The sequence below is a fragment of the Rhinatrema bivittatum genome, chromosome 2, assembly GCF_901001135.1.
Source record: "Rhinatrema bivittatum chromosome 2, aRhiBiv1.1, whole genome shotgun sequence".
NCBI lineage: Eukaryota > Metazoa > Chordata > Amphibia > Gymnophiona > Rhinatrematidae > Rhinatrema > Rhinatrema bivittatum.
In genome coordinates, this window is record NC_042616.1 from 388,997,087 (window position 1) to 389,014,254 (window position 17,168).

At 43.8% G+C, this 17,168-nt stretch overlaps 1 protein-coding gene across 4 annotated transcripts in view; it reads left to right on the top strand.

Moving 5' to 3' along the window:
* Window positions 1-8,257, top strand: part of MTRR (5-methyltetrahydrofolate-homocysteine methyltransferase reductase) — a 233,773-nt gene extending 225,516 nt beyond the window's left edge. For all 4 annotated transcript variants that reach the window (XM_029590020.1, XM_029590021.1, XM_029590018.1 and 1 more), the window contains 2 exons: window positions 1,619-1,801; window positions 7,775-8,257. In XM_029590020.1, the coding sequence (XP_029445880.1) occupies window positions 1,619-1,801; window positions 7,775-7,919 (328 nt within the window). In that variant the 3' untranslated portion in view covers window positions 7,920-8,257. The remainder of the gene's footprint in view (window positions 1-1,618; window positions 1,802-7,774) is intronic.
* The last annotated feature ends 8,911 nt before the right edge of the window (window positions 8,258-17,168 follow it).

Here is a 17,168-nt window from a genome sequence, read left to right on the forward strand (position 1 = left end):
TCCTAATTCAGACGGACAACCAGGTGGCCATGTGGTACATCAACAAACAGGGAGGGACAGGCTCCTACCTACTGTGTCAGGAAGCAGCACAGATATGGGCGGAGGCCCTTTCCCACTCGATGTACCTCAGAGCCACCTACTTGCCGGGAGTGGACAATGTGTTGGCGGACAAGCTGAGTCGCGCCTTTCAACCACACGAGTGGTCCCTCGACCCCACAGTAGCGGACTCAATATTCCAACATTGGGGTTATCCCCACATAGACCTTTTTGCGTCTCCTCAAAACCGCAAAGTAGAGAACTTTTGCGCTCTCACTCGCAGCCAACACTCACAGCCAAGAGATGCGTTCTCCCTCTCATGGGCAACCGATCTCCTTTATGCATTCCCTCCACGTCCGCTTCTCTCAAAGACTCTCGTGAAGCTACGTCAGGAAAAGGGAACCATGATCCTGATAGCACCTCACTGGCCACGCCAAGTGTGGTTTCCGATCCTTCATGACCTCTCCATTCACAGGCACATTCCCTTGGGAAAGGACCCGCTTCTGATCTCTCAGAACGACGGATGCCTATACCACCCCAATCTTCAGGCCTTGTCCCCCTGACTGCCTGGATGTTGAAAGGTTAATTCTTCAGCCACTCAACCTTTTGGAGCCTGCTTCCCGTGTCCTGATTGCTTCACAGAAGCCTTCCACGAGAAAATCTTATTTTTACAAATGGAACAGGTTTAAATCATGGTGTTCTGCTCAATCCCTTGATCATTTTACCTGTTCCACCACAAAGTTTCTGGACTATCTCTGGCACTTGTCAGAATCAGGTCTTAAAACTTCTTCCATCAGAATGCATGTCAGTGTGGTAGCTGCCTTCCATAAAGGTGTCGGGGATGTTCCTATTTCAGTACAACCCCTTGTAACATGATTTCTGAAGGGCTTGCTCCACCTCAAGCCTCCACTGTGCCCTCTGGCCCCTTCTTGGGACCTCAATCTGGTTTTGGGTCGACTCATGAAACCACCATTCGAGCCTCTCCAATCCTGTGATCTTCGTTATCTCACATGGAAAGTGATTTTTCTCCTGGCAATCACATCCGCTCGCAGAGTTAGTGAATTACAGGCCCTAGTTACCCATCCGCCTTACACTAAACTTCTGCACGACCAGGCAGTACTCTGCACTCACCCTTAGTTCTTGTCTAAGGTAGTATCGGAATTTCATATTAATCAATCCATTATACTACTCACCTTCTTTCCCAGGCCCCATTCCAATTCAGGAGAACAGGCTCTGCATATCCTTGACTGTAAACGGGCTCTAGCATTCTATCTAGACCGTGCAGCTGCCCATAGGAAAAGCACTCAATTGTTTATCTCTTTCCATTCCATCAAACTGGGGCAGTGTGTGGGTAAGCAGACTCTTTCTTCCTGGTTAACGGACTGTATATCCTTTTGCTATCAGCAAGCAGTCTTTCCACTTCAAGACCGTGTTAAAGCACACTCTGTCAGGGCCATGGCAACTGAATTTGCTATGTTTTTACTGTATTTTGTATCAACATGCTGGGCTCCAGCCAATATTCAAATGCTTAGGGTGGCATATTTTGCAAAACAATCATCACCTTTGTGCTTTATATTTTTAGAGAGGAGCTGCAATGTTTCCTTGAAAATGGGACACTGACTCACCTCAAGGTCTGCTTCTCCCGAGACACTCCAAGCTACCCGGAAAGAGCAACTTTGAAATACGTGCAAGATTATCTCCGAGTTTGTGCTCAGGATATTGCAAAAGTCTTGGTCAAAGAGAGAGGCTATTTCTATGTGTGTGGGTAAGTATTCAAAAAATCAAAAGGCCCAATAAAAGATTCTGTCGGAAATACTGTATTTTTAGACGGCTGTGTTATGTATATTTGGGAGAGCGTGCAGCTTCACTGAACATATGACTTTAGTGGCATCACAAACAACTACATTAGCGGTGTTAAGACTATAGATTGTGTACTTGGAGTAACAAATATTGTTAGTTTTATATCTTAGGCACTGTAATTTGTTTTTGTTTAAGGAAAAGGGAGCTCAGAGAGAGCATTTTAAAAGAGAAATTCTCTACACACATCCAGTTATCAAAATGTTTAACCCTTGGGGCCTGTTCCACTAAGGCCTTTCTCCTATTCTGTGTTTATGAGAAAAGACCTTGATGAAGCAGACCCTTCGTTGGTGGGATTATGATGATTGTATGAAAACTGGTCCATGCATTATGGGGCATGTGATAATAGCAATACAATGGGAATAGTTCTCACTTTGATGCTTGCAGTTTGTTTATGTTTATACTTGATATACCACTTATACAAAAGATGTAGGTGGTTTACATAAAAGCAAGTTTGCTTACATAAACTGTGTTTTCCGTAGATAGCAGGGAATTTAGTCATGCATGCTACCGGTAGGTAGGATGCCTGAAAGAAGATCTTATTGTGTTCCGCCCACTGAACCGCTTCTTTGCAAAGAATCAAGGAACCGGATCCTCCTTGTTTGTTTATATAAAACATCGCTACTTGATTGTCTGTATGGATCATTACTGACTTTCCCCATATCCATGCCTGGAATTCAATTAGGGAGTTCTTTATCACCCTGAGTTCTAACAAATTTATTTGAAAACTCTGTTCGGTTTCAGACCATAGTCCTTGAGTTTCTAGATGTAGGAGATGGGTTCCCCATCCCTTTGTTGAGGCATCTGTTGTGAGAATTAACTGATGAGGGGGGTGTTTGAGTGGGCTTCCTTCTTCCAAGATGGATGGTCTGAGCCACCATCAGATATCTTTCGTCATGGAATTTGTAACCCATACTTTGTGAGACATTTGTTGAGTAAATTGGTTCCACTGAGATTTTAGACCCCATTGGAGTCGTCGTATGTGGAGATGAGTATTTTGGATCACATGAATCGCTGCGGCCATATGACCTAATAGTACCATAACGTGCCGAGCTGGAACTACCTTCCAATACAGTAGAGTTTGAGTAAGGAACCCTGAAGTTTGGATTCTGTCTGGAGGTAGAAAGGCTCTGGAAAGTGGGGTTCGAATAATCGCTCCTATGAATTGAATGTTTTGGGTGGGATGGAGCTGAGATTTTTCATAGTTTATTATCCAACCCAAGCTTTCCAGATAGAGGAGTGTGTGTTCTACCTGAGTTTGTAGTAGCTGAACATCGTAAGATACAATTAACCAATCGTCCAAGAAAGGAAAAATGTTTATTCCCTGTTTGTGTAAGTGCACCACAACAACAGCAAGACATTTCGTGAAGACTCTTGGGGTAGAGGAAAGACCAAAGGGAAGTACCTGGTATTGGTTGTGCTGATTTGCAACTTGAAAACAGAGGTATCGCCCAAAACGTTTGTGAATTGGAATGTGAGTGTAAGCGTCTTTTAGATCTATCGAGCATATCCAATCGTTTGTCTGGAGAAATGGAAGTTCTGTCTTGAGAGAGGTCATCTTGAATTTTTCTTTTGTGAGAGATATTTGTTGAGTGCTCGGAGATCCAAAATGGGGCGGAGGCCTCCTGATTTTTTGGGAATGAGGAAGTATTGGGAATAGAAACAGTTTTCCCTTTGATTGGAAGGCACTGGCCGGATAGCCTTCTGTTGAAGGAGGAGTGATATTTCCTTCATGAGCGAGGGAACTTGAATCATTGGAGTCTTGGAATGAATGAGACGGGGATGTGTTGGAAAAGAGCTGAAACGCAGTCGGTATCCTTGCGTCTGTGGTGATATTGGGAATGGAACAAAGATAGTCTTCCCCCCACATAAACTGCTGTTGTGGCAGGTGGACCTAAAAAGATTGTTTAGGTGGCTGCTGAGAAGCCTGAGGTTTTTGTTGCCTCTGGGATCTCTGACGTGGTATTTGTCCTTGCATCTGAGACTGAGACCGCTGTTGTTGGAAAGGCTGTTGTCTATAGTTGGATTGATAGGGCTGATAGTAGCGATACGGTCTGCTGTAGTAGTATCCTCTTTTATATTGGAAGAAGTAATGCCTAGATGTAGAAGGCGTGTCTAAAGGAGCAGCTAAAGATTGAACTGCGATATTCTGTTCCTTGATTAAAGAGACGATCTCTCTGAGCTTTTCCCCAAAGAGATGTCTGGCCTGCCTGGTAAATTTGCCAGTCGGTCATGAACGTCATCCCATATTCTGCTGGCTCAGAGCCATGCTAGACGTCTAGCTGAGATTGAGGTTGCTCATGACCGTGCCGAAGTATAGAATGCTTCATAAGCTGTGCGCAATAATTAAAACCTTCCTGCAGATCTAGGAAAGCTTGATGTTGTAGAGAATCCCCATGCAAGGTGATTAGCAAGGGCTGTAGTTGTTGAGTACAGTTGAATAAATATTGGATGATATAAAACTGATGGTGGTTAATGCGAGAATTCAGCATTGAGTTTTGATAAATCTTTTTTGCAAAATCATCCAAAAGTTTATTTTCTCTTCATGGAGGAGTGTTAGAGTAAAGCCTGTTCTTCTTGGCTCTTTTTATCGCCGATTCTACTACTATTGAATTGTGAAGGATCTGAACATTCGAATAGTAGGAGATCTTCTGCATCCTATATTTCAAATCTAGCTTTTTGGAGACTGGGGTGAGAAGGTGCGGAGTATCCCAAGCCTTGTCCATAAGGCCCTCTAGAATTTGATAAGGAGGTAGAGCAGTTGGCTCAGCTGGGACATCTAGAATTTGAAGAATCCCCATTACCTCAGATCTCGGGTTTGGAAGTTTCCGAGTCTCTCTGTTAAGAACTAAACCCAGCTTTTCCAGGAATTTAGCATAAGTAAGATCTTCCAGCAGTGACGTAGGCTGGGGAAGATCTTGCGGAGGGTCTGAAGGAATACCCATTGAACTCCCCAGAGATGATGGGGAGAGAGATCCTCAGAAACCGTGTGTATGGACGACACAGGAGAATTGGAATGTCGTGGAGATGGTAGATTTTGAAGTAAAGAAGGAGAAATATGCGGTGATGCAGGATCTTGAGGGTCCGGTGGTAGAAGATTAGGATCTGGAGGTAATCCCTGGAAAAAGCTGTGTAACAGTGAAGTGATCTGAGACATAGTCTCCTCAGCTGTCGGGCGGTGAAGTTGGTCAGGTGTTTTTGCAGATTTTTTGGATCGCTTGATCGATGTCTTAGGCAATGGTACCTGAAGCGATCTTGGTCTCTTCTTTGAACGATGAGGAAGAGAAACAATATCTGGCGATGAGTCCCAACTTCCAGTTGGCTCGTCAATTATAATGTCAGATAATATTGAGGAAGAAGAGTGGTGATCTCTGAGCAGGGATGTAGGGTGCTGCAGAGTAGATCTGGTTGAAGATGGTGCACCCGACGGAGGTGTAATGTGTTTTGTTTTTGATGTTGACTTACGTGGCCTTTCTGGCAGTGTAGGGGGTCTGTATTTGGTTTTTCTGGCTGAGTATGAGAAGTCTTTTTGTTGTGACATGGTTGTGGACCCTTGGTTGCTGTTGATGACTCCTTCCATGGGGAGGGGCCCCGTGGGGAAACACAGCAATAGGCTGATTCTACAGTAAGCAACACAAGGAGAATGGAAGTTTTTATTATACAGCAATAGAGCAACGCCCGTGGAGTGAGCAGTTCTCCTCAGCCACTGAGTAGTCTTCGATGACAGAGTTCAGTCCAGGCACTGGTGATATAAGTGCAGAGTAGATTTCACCCGATGCTGGGAGGTGTTGGGTCCGGTTGTGGTCCGCGGAGCGGGATACGCCGAGAACCCAGTCACAGGTGATGTAACCAGCGATGACAGATCCGGTAGTGGTCTGCAGAGCGGAGTATGTCGAGAATCTGGTTTGTGGTGAGACAAGGTAGAGACTGAAGAATGAGGTACTCACAAGGCTGGTAATGCTGCCGAGGATATAGCTTCCGCAGTAGTGAAGGTAGAGAGGCAGACCAGGACGCCGGTGCCGTGGTCCTTGAGCAGGTAACCCATGAAGACATCGGGAACGGCAAGGCCCTCGTGGAGCGAGTACCTTGGCGTCCTTCTATGCAGGGTAACCTAGAGAGGAGATAGAAGTGAAGCAAGGCCCTGAGGAGCAGATGCCTTGAGCGTCTTTGCTGAGTGAGAAACCTCGGAGGGTAGATAGGCATGGCAGGGCCCCTGAGGAGCAGGTACCCAGAGCTTCCTTGAATCAGCGTTGCCCTGGAGGGTCATAGAATATTTCAGGAAATCTGGAGACCTGTAAATAGAGTGTCTTACGTACTGTAATTACAATCTGTTTTTTGCAACATTAGATAAAATGTTATACAATGTCAAGTAAATTTTAAAAGCCCTGCGCGAGTGAATTATGGGGGTTACGCGAGTGATTGGGCCCTGCGCGCATTTTCGGAAGGGTCCCCGTTATGCGCCGAAGTGCCAGGCTTTTCAAAAGGGGCAGGCTGGTGGGCGGGATCTGGACGGGGGCAGGGCTGGGACAGATGCTATCTCGGGGAAGCATGCGCCGGCAGCCGGCCGGTGTGCAGGGTTTATTTCTGCTCCCGATGAGCAGTAAGTATAAAAATAAAGAAAATTGGGGCTAGTTAGGATTAGATTAGGGGTCGGGGAGGAGAGGGGAAGAGGGAGGAAGGATGGGATTAGGGTTAGGGAAGTTCCCTCCCACTCCGCTCCTTAATTGGAGCGGACAGGGAAAGAAATGGGAAAAAGGGTCGTCATGTCGCTGCGAGTATTTGAAAATCCCCCCTCCCCCCCGCATACGCAAGTCGTGGGCTGCCCGTACATGCGTGCACAAATGTTAAAATTTGGCATGCATGTGCACGTGGCCATCGTATTTTATAACGTGTGCGGCGATACGCGCATGTTATAAAATCGGCACATCCATGTGTGCGCGTGGTCTTAAAATCAACCCCTATGGTAGAAGCATCCTCCCAGTAAATTAATGATATGCTCACTAAATGGAAATTATATATATAAAAAAAAATTCTTGTCAATTCAATAAAAATATATGAACATGGAAAGGCATTCAAAAGAGATCCAAAAGATTAGTTTGTAGCTGTTCCAGTGCTTTGGAATTAAAGTAAAAGTGCCCCATAGCATCAATGAGATTGACTGTGAAGTGATTGCATAAATCTGAAGCAAAAAGTGCTGAGGTTGAAAACTTGCGCTGCTGTGATTGTGCCACAAATATTCTTCCCGTTTATTTGTGCTGTAACTGATGAATAATAAAAGAAGGGACTGTGGAGCTGCCAAGTTTTGTTTTTTTTTAATAGCTGTTCTATTATAATTAAATAGTTATCTAGTCATATATTTAAATGTAGCCCTTAAACTAATTGGGAGACAAGATTTATTTACTTACCTAGCTGGGCAAACTTTTGACATCTTGTTAATGCATTCTTCATTTATCTCTATGTTTCCAGCATCTGCATGCTGAATTAATATATCCTTAACACTATCTCACTGTGTATATTGGCATCTATATCTCAGCACTTTATTTTTTCATGTTCTTGGTAAGCGTGCAGAAAATCAGAGACAGTGCTAGCATGAGACAACTCAGGAGAAACCGGTTAAACCCAGCATAGCCAGTTCCATGAACTGCGCCACACAGCAGTGGAGTTCTGGCCCGGCCTTGCATGAGAAAGTTGCTCTGCTTCATGAGTTCATTCACTGCCACCATGGCACATTATAACAACTGGCTAAATGCTGGTCTTACGGTGCACACTTACAATTAAAAATAGTGCTGGCATCTGAGAATAACTTGTCATAGCGATGGTTTATTAACCAGTAAACTTACTTTCCACCCTCTCTTTTTTTTTTTTTTTTTCTTTTTCATAGTGATGGAAAGCACATGGCCAAAGACGTGACTGAGGCTCTTATGGAGATTTTGAGCACAGAGCTTAGTGTGGACAAACTTGAAGCTCTGAAAATCTTGGCCATGCTGCGAGAGGAGAAAAGATACGTAGAAGATGTCTGGGCCTAAATGGATGGTCTCTTCTGTGGAAAAGCAAACAGTAAAGTGGTTATTTTCAGAGAGACCACTTTGGATTAGCCATTACAGAAGCCTTCTGAAAAATCCATCATTTGACAAATGTTTTATTTTGGATCTGATAATCATGAATGTTTTCTTGATGATGTATAATATTTTATGGTTCTGGGATGTGTTTAAGCAATAAAGGAAAATTCAGGCCTTATGATTCAACATTTTGTGTAGACACTGACTTGGAACGATGCCGTCTAGGTGCATTCTTCTGTCACTAATAACACTTGTAAAGATGATAATTAGCCTGCATTAAAAATGTTTTTTTGTTTGCCCCACTATGTTGTGGTTGATTGTGTTGCAGGTATAAGGGATTCCCTTTTTTGAATGAGTTAATTGTCACATGAATTTACTTTTTATTATACCACATATGACAGAGGTCTGTTATTTGGCTCTGAGATGTGATCCTAATTAGTGGTATCATTAGGAAACATACAGACAAAACACCTTATTATGGTTTGTTCATTTTCATTCTAAACATTACAGAACGAATTTGCCTGCTGGTCAATTTTCTCATCTTTATCAGATTTGTACTAGGGAAGATGTTAAGGTATAGAGCAGCAATTTGTGTAATAAAATTTATAGCGGATACTCCCCAAAATCCATAAAGCACATTTTTCAAACAGCCTTATATGCAGATGGATCACTTTTCTGAAATTTCATCAAAAAAGAAACCATGTGATTTACAGTTTACAAAGTACTGTGTTGTGCAGAAATCCCTTCCTATGCAGAATTCTGAATTTGCCCCACAGAATTACTTGTGGGAGGGGAACAGCAGCAATGTCAGTGGAGGCTTGTGTGGACTGGAAGAAAGGAATACTGTCTGGGTCACCTAGAAGTCAGAAAGGTGCAGCAGCAGCGGGCTGGTGTATGCAGGCTGAAAAAGAAGTGGGGGAGTTCTCATTGGCCCATGCAGGCTGAAAAAGATGAGACTGCAGCATTGGCCTTAGCTTGTGCAACTCAAACAATGGGTGTCCATGGACAGCGAACTTGATGGTAGAAGGTAGAGGAGAAAGCTGGGGATCTTGCTAAACAGGGGATGGCAGAAAGACAAAACTCTGTAGTCTTGTCAAAGCAGGGGGTAAGGGACAATAGAAAGCTGAGGTGGGGAGGAGATCTTGCTGGAGTAAAGAGAGACAGCTGGGGGAGGGGGGAGTTTTCTCTCCCCCCCTCTTACACACACACACACACACACACACAAGCCTGGGGATAGACAGAGAGGAGTCTTGGTAAAGAAGCAGATAAAGCTAGGGGGTCTTGTGGGGTGAGGGGAAATAACTGGGATGAGCAGACAGAGAAGAGAGTTGGGGAGGGGTTTCAAGCTTTGAGCAGAGCAGAGAGAAACCTGGGGATCTTGCTGGGGAGGGGCAATCAAGCCTGGGGAGGAGGAGGAGAAGAACTGGGAGCAAGAGAGTTTGCGTCTGGGGGGGACAGAAGCAGTGAGAATGAGTCTTCCTGGAGCATGTGGTCTGATCCTGGTGGAGGGGAGGGAGAGGGGGTCAATCCTGCCGGGGGAGGGGAGATAGCACCTGAGGATGCTGGTGGGGCAGAAAGCTAGTGGGAAGGGAGAGAGGTCAACACTGGGAAGAGGGGAAGATAGCAAACTGGAGGATTGACTGGAGCGAGAGGGGAGATCAAGAATGGGAAAGGGGTTTAAGCCATAAGGAGGAGAGATTTGGTGAGGGTTGTTGAGTCTGGAAAAAGGTGAGAACAATCTGGAGGCACCAGGACTTACGATGGGGAAAATCTGTATCTTGGAGTAATAACTTTTTTCTGTATTGTATTACAAATTGTTACTCAAATACAGTGATTATATTGTGTTTTCTGAACAAATAGTCTGCAGATTTTTAAAAACTACAAACTACTAAATTGACCATCTGAATTTAAAATAATAATGGGATATTCCTTTTGTACCCATTCTATGAAAGAGTATGTACAAAGAAATTTTATACATTGCAATACTTCTAGGATGGTATACATTATTCTGTGCCCTTGTAATTTATGTTGGCTAGACTAGACAATCAGACCTTTAAGAACCTAAATCAGGTGTGCTCCTACTGGTCCTCAGGCCTCCTCCAGCCAGTAGGGTTTTCAGGATATCACCAACGAATATGCATGAGAAATATTTGCATACATAAGAGGTAATGCATGCAAATCTCATGCATATTCATTAGAGAGATTCTGAAAACCCACCTGGCTGGGGGAGGCCCCATGGATTGGTTTACGCAGCCCTGACCTAGATAATTGAACATAAATTAATTTCAGAAATAAAATGCTATGTTTCATTTGGGTGCTCATTGTTTACACTTAGGCTACACTGCTAATAATAACTAGTTTTCCGCAATGGATTCCATCGCCCCTCATGCAACCAGGAGGTTTCTGTTAAGAGCAAACAGAATGTTAGGAATTATTAAGAAGGGATTGGCAAATAAAATTATGGAAGTCATAATGTCTCTGTATCACTCCATGGTGAGACCGCATCTTAAATACTGTGTGCAATTCTGGTCGCTGCATCTCAAAAAAGATATAGTTGCACTAGAGAAAGTGCAGAGAAGGGCGATCAAAATAAGTGGCATGAAATGGCTGCTGTATGAGATAAGGCTAAGGAAGTTAGGGCTGTTCAGTTTGGAGAACAGACGACTGAGGGGGCATATGATAGTTAATGTAAATCTATTATTTAGTCTCTCAGATAATAGAAGGACCAGGGTACATCCTTGAAGTTAGCAAGTAGCTCATTTAAAACAAATCAAAGAAAATTATTTTTCACTCAGTGCATAGTTAAGCTCTGGAATTCATTGCCAGAGGATGTGGTTACAGCAGTTAGTGTAACTGGGTTTTAAAAAGGTTTGGATAAGTTCCTAGAGAAAAAAAATCCATAAATTGCTATTAATTAATAAGCAATAGTAGTTTGAGATTTATTTAATGTTTGGGAACTTGCAAGGTACTTGTGACTTGGATTAGCCACTGTTGGAAACAGGTTCCTGGGCTTGATGGACCCTTGGTATGACCCAGTATGGCAATTCTTATGTTCTTAATAAGACTGTAATTTTAAGTATTTAAAATTAATTTTTCCCAAACACGGCTTTTATACAGTTATGGATCTTTTAAGATTCTTGTTTTAGAATAGCATTCTTCCGTGTTAGTTGCTCATAATGGTTTAGTTACATAAAAGTGATCATATTTTTATCCATTTTTTGTTGTTTTCCTGATTATTATGGAAAAGTTATGACACTGGAGACTGCTGGAAAAAATGTTTTTCTTTATGACTGTCTGACGCCAATCTATTAAAAGGAAAATGAATTTGGATATAGATGATTGAGATTAGTCATCTATTTTTGAAAAGTGGAATTAAAAATGGCATGCCAGTCTGAGATTTAATTTGAAATTGTTTTGCCAATCAATTCTGAGAATGGTCAGTGCAATGATATTGTAGATACCAAAAAATACCTTTTCTAACTGACAGTACAGGTTTATATATCCTAATATTTTGTTAAAATATTGCTATTACAATGAAAAAATGGTTCTACCTTCATAGGTTCTTATTTTGGAAATATCTGCTATTATGATGAATGTTTCATTTGCATGTCCATTTTGGATGTTTCTGATGTGATTGAATTATCTGTCATGTGATGTTTAAGGGTTTGACACTCACACACATATTCTTTTTTTTAGCTTGTGACGCCATCATGAAAGCAGCTATTTGTGAGCTATTTATAAAAAATGAAAGTAATTGTTGCAGCCTAAAACATATTCAGCCGAATTTTTAAACGGCCACGCGCGCAATTACTGGCAGTTACATGTGTTGCCAGGCGCTGCGCACATTTTCAAAAGGGCCCAGCCTAGCACGTAACTGCCGATACGCGTGTGAGTGCTGGGCTCTGAAAGCGGGATGGACTGGGACGGAGGCCGCCAAGTTGCTTCTGCTCCCATGTTATAAAATCTGTGCATCCATGTGGGCGCACACCTTTTAAAATCTACCCCATGTGCAAATATGTTCAATGCATTAAAAGAGTGTACTTTTCCTACCTATTTTAAAAAATATACATGCATATATATATATATGAACAAAAATAAAGTAAGTCTTATGTAAACTGGGATTTGCGCATGCAAGTTGGTATATTTTAAAACATGCTCACATAATTGAAATTGCTAGATTTACCAATTAATCCACCAGTTTGCCCCGTCCTCTTTCAGGTCATCAAAACCTTGGTTCTTCAGCCTGAACTCCTCGCCCAGTCAACCCAGACCTCATACCCAGCCAAATAGTATACAATAAACACATTTAATATTACTTATGCCAAACAAAATTATGCAAGTAAGATAGCAAATCTATCTGTGTATCTTTTAAAATAGCAATTAATACATGTAATGGCTCTCGAACACCCTTAGACCACCCCTTTTACAAATGCATATATGTGTGTGTGCAAAAGTGAAAAAATGTACATACGATTGATTTTTATAAAATACAAAATACATGAGTAGGGGCTACTTACATGCAAATATGCTCATTTTTACATGTATGACATTGTGAAAATTCAACCCCTAGTTCGGAGCAGGGTATGCACAGGTGTAACTATGTGCACGTACGTCAGCACTAGCTTTGCACGCACCTACAAATCAGACTTTAGCCTGTGCAGACTATTTGAAAATTACTCTCTCCGTGTATTATTTTCTAACTGAACTCTAAATTGAACAGGAAGTAAAATAAGACATTTGTGAAATCTGTGCTTAATGCTCTAATGACGGTATATAAAATCATTAAATAAATAAATAAATAAATAAATAAATAAATAAATAATACAGCAAATCTTTTCCCTTGCAACTAAGTAGTATCTGCTATTTCATGAAATGCAAGAAACCTATACTTGTTACACACCAGTTTAGGCTACAAAACAAATGTGGCAACAAAGTAGGGCCACTCTTTCTTATAGCTTCCCGGAATATCTCCTATAAATCAACATTTTCCCTTTGATCTACATTTGAAGCCATTTCACTTTGGAAACATAGAAATGACGGCAGAAGAAGACCAAACGGCCCATCCAGTCTGCCCAGCAAGCTATGCACTTTTTTTTTTTTTTAAATTTCTCTCATACTTCTGTTACTCTTGGCTCTTAGTAACCTTTTGGTTCTATTTCCCTTCCACCCGCACCATTAATGTAGAGAGCAGTGTTGGAACTGCATCCAAGTGAATATCTACCATAGTTAGGGGTAGTAACCGCCGCAATAAGCAAGCTACAACCATGCCTTTGTTTACCCAGACTATGTAACTCAGTCCTTGTTGGTTATTGTCTGTATATAGATGCACCTTTCTACGTTCCCCCTGCCGTTGAAGCAGAGAGCTATGCTGGATGTGTTTTGAAAGTGAAGTATCAGACTTTCTCCCCTGCCATAGAAGCAGAGAGCTATGTTGGATATGCGTGAAGTATCAGACTTTCTTCCCTGCCATAGAAGCAGAGAGCTATGCTGGATATGCATTGAAAGTAAAGTATCTGGCTTATTTAGTTTGGGGTAGTAACTTCCGTAACAAGCAAGCTACTCCCTGCTTTTTGTGAATGCAAATCCTTTTTTTCCACACTTCCTCTTGCCGTTGAAGCTTAGAGCAATGTTGGAGTTGCATTAACCGTGTGTATGTTTATTGAATAAGGGTATAATCTCCAGGTAGTAGCCGTCATTCCCGTGAGCCACCCGCTCTTCATTCACATCCTCTTGACTTGATGGATCCACCGTGTTTATCCCACGCCCCTTTGAAGTCCTTCACAGTTCTGGTCTTCACCACTTCCTCCGGAAGGGCATTCCAGGCATCCACCACCCTCTCTGTGAAGAAATACTTCCTGACATTGGTTCTGAGTCTTCCTCCTTGGAGCTTCAACTTGTGTCCCCTGGTTCTGCTAATTTTTTTCTGACGGAAAAGGTTTGTTGTTGTCTTTGGATTGTTAAAAACTTTCAAGTATCTGAAAGTTTGAATCATATCACCCCTGCGCCTCCTTTCTTCCAGGGTGTACATATTTAGATTCTTCAATCTCTCCTCATAAGTCATTCGATGAAGACCCTCCACCTTTCTGGTCACCCTTCTCTGGACCACTTCCATCTTGTCTCTGTCTCTTTGGAGATACGGTCTCCAGAACTGAACACAGTACTCCAGGTGAAGCCTCACCAAGGACTTGTACAAGGGGATAATCACTTCCCTTTTCTTACTCTATATTCCTCTCTCAATGCAGCCCAGCATTCTTCTGGCTTTTGCTATCGCCTTGTCACATTGTTTCGCTGACTTCAGATCATTAGACACCATCACCCCAAGGTCTCTCTCCTGCTCCATGCACGGGTGGATATGAAATTCATCATATTTTAAGTGTGGTGACATGGAAATCATCACTTTCCATTTGTTTGAATCTATAATATCAAGATAAGTAGTAAGCACTACAAGGAGGGCAAAGTCCCAGTTTGCTGCCATTAATATGGTGATGGGCAGGGCTTCCCTCTCAGACCTTATGCTGAGTCCTATGGGTGGAGAACTGATTGTGGGAAAGGTGGGGGGGGGGGGGGGGCAGGGAGTTGGCCAAGCAATTATGCCCGCCCATTACCCTGCCTTTTCCTTCCTGTTATCTCCTGAGATTTTGGATCTAGCTGGAGTGTACTTTACTGCATTTAAAACTGGGGGGGGGGAGGGGAGGATATTCCTCCCATGCTTGACCTCCTTTCTTTCTGCCTCGGCTTTCTGTTCTTTTTTTGGCATGGCCTATCTGATCCAGGGGAGAAGAGGTCCGGAGGCAGTCGTCTGCTATGGAGTTGAGGGAGCTGTATGAACAGAGTTCAGTACCAGAGGGACTAGCTGCAGATCACACTCCCATGCATCTTGCTGGGCTGAGAGAGTAGGTGAGTTGGAGGTAATCCATGGCTCTTCAAGGAAAGCCAGTGTGGAGGGATGCAATGCATCGAGCAAGCTCCTCTGCAAAAGCATGGGTCAGCAGGTAGGAAGTGCTACCTCTGCTGCTGGCACAGTGACATTCTGCTACTGAGAAGGTAGGTCTTGGGCTCAGCAGTTGGGAGAGTCTAGCTAGTACTTGGGGAAGGGGAGTTGCCATGCAGGGCAGGGCCCTGATCATGGGAGGAGGGACTGAGGCTATGATTCATCAAGGCAAAGGCACCTGCCAGTATGCTAAGGGGAAGGGTTGAGCTGACTCAAGGGGAATGGGGGGGAGGTGCTTCTGGTAGTATAAAGCAGGTCAATTGGGCTCCCATCTGGCAGATTGTGTGGCTATTTCAGAAGCAGCGGACACAAGGACTGGTATTGGGGCACTCATTGACTTTGGTGGTAGAAGATTGCTTTTTGGGTCACAGGTGTGCAGAGGCATGGGTTCCATCCCTAGATCTGGATACAGAATGGAGCAGCTTTGCAGTGTGTGGCACCATTGGATTGGTGTTCAGGAGGGGTTGGAGGGGGGCTCATCAATGAGGGGCAAATGGGGTAAAATGATGTGGGAGCCTCCTGGCTTGTAGGGTAGGGGTAGTTTGGTTGGAGTTGTTAGTCATGGATGGGTTGGCTGGGTTATGAGGTAAGATGGAGGAGAGTGGGTAGGGAGAGTTTCAGTGCACCAGGGGCCTAGGAGTGAGGGGAAGGAGGTTTCTGGGTTTGAGGGTGTTGTCATTGATTGTGGAGGGGCAGAGGACAAAAGTCATAGAGGCAGGGGATGTGAGGGGCCCAGTGTTGCCTGTTTTTCAAAGACCTGCGAGAGGGATGAGCTGCCTAGAACATCCTGATAGGAAGCTTGGAGAGAGCATGCATGATCCAAGGTGTCCTGTATGCCCATGTTGCATGGATATACACCTCAATAGTTTGTTCGATTCATATGTAGTTATAGCTTGTCACAATCATGCAGATTTGTCCTCTGGAATCTGCTGGCATTGCCTGATTACAAACTGAAGCTGGCAGAGGGAAAACATGTATATAAGAAATGCTGCTATCCTATTGCTGGGGACAGGGAAGATAAGGAAGTGGGGGTGGGGGAAGAGGAGGAGTTGCTGAGAGGATAGGGCACATGACTTGTAAATCTGCCCCATTTGCTTTGACATTTGATAGATTGCCCTTGTGGGATGAGCAAGCAACTTTCTTTGTTAGAGGCAGAAACCACACAGACTCCAGCCTTTTTTTTTTTTTTAACAGATTATAACTTTATTCACACTTCTCAGCATACAAAGTAGAGTGCCTACCTTCTAGCAGCAACTCTCACAGGTTTGTCAGGACATAAATCTATATAGGAGCCATGGGCATAGTGTCCATACTGCGCAGTGGTGCACAGGCACCACCAACTTTAAAACAGGGTGTACTGTGCACCATCAACTACGTGCATATCCAGGAGAGCAATGACAGAGAAGAGGAATAGGCCTGCGAGGCCACTGGTGAACCCCATTTCACCAGTGGCTGAGAAGATCAGGAATAGGATGCCGCCGGCAGACCTCATTCCACCGGCGGTCAAGAAGAGGAAGAGGCCCACGAGGCTGCTGGCAGATCCCATCCTGCCAGTGGCTGAGAAGAGGAAGAGGCCTTTGAGGCTGCCAACGGACCCCATCTCACCAGCGACTGAGAAGAAGAGAAGTACCGGGAGGCCGCCAGCAGACCCCATTCAGCTGGCAGCCGCGAAGAGAAAGAGGCCTGTGATGCCACCAATGGACCCCCATCTCGCTGTTGGTTGAAAAGAGGACTAGAATCAGGAGGCCACTGACAGACCCCCATCTGACTGATGGCCAAAGTAAGAAGTCTGGGAAGCTGCCAGCAGCCAAGAAGAGGAAGAAGCCTGGTCTCACATTCTTTAAGTGTGCTGGTCTTCAAACCACATGTGGACATTGTGATCTATGTTGATCTTGTATATCGTGAGATCAGCATAGACAAAGTGCTAGCCCTGCATGTTTTAATTGGCATGGGGCAGTCACACAAGAAGTAGCGGGATAATGAGTTCCTTCCTTTTCTCAGCCACCGGAGGCTTCCCGGGCCTGTGCCTCTTCTCTTCTGCAGGCAAGATCAGGTTCACCACCAGCTTCCTTGGTCCAATGGGGAGCCTTCTCGTGTTTTATCTTTGTCTATGTGAGTGAATGGGAGTCTGCCTGGGCATATATGTGTGTGAATGGTAAACTGCCTGGGTGTGTGTGAGAGAGAGAATGGTAAGCTGCCTGGGTGTATGTGAATGGTAACCTGCT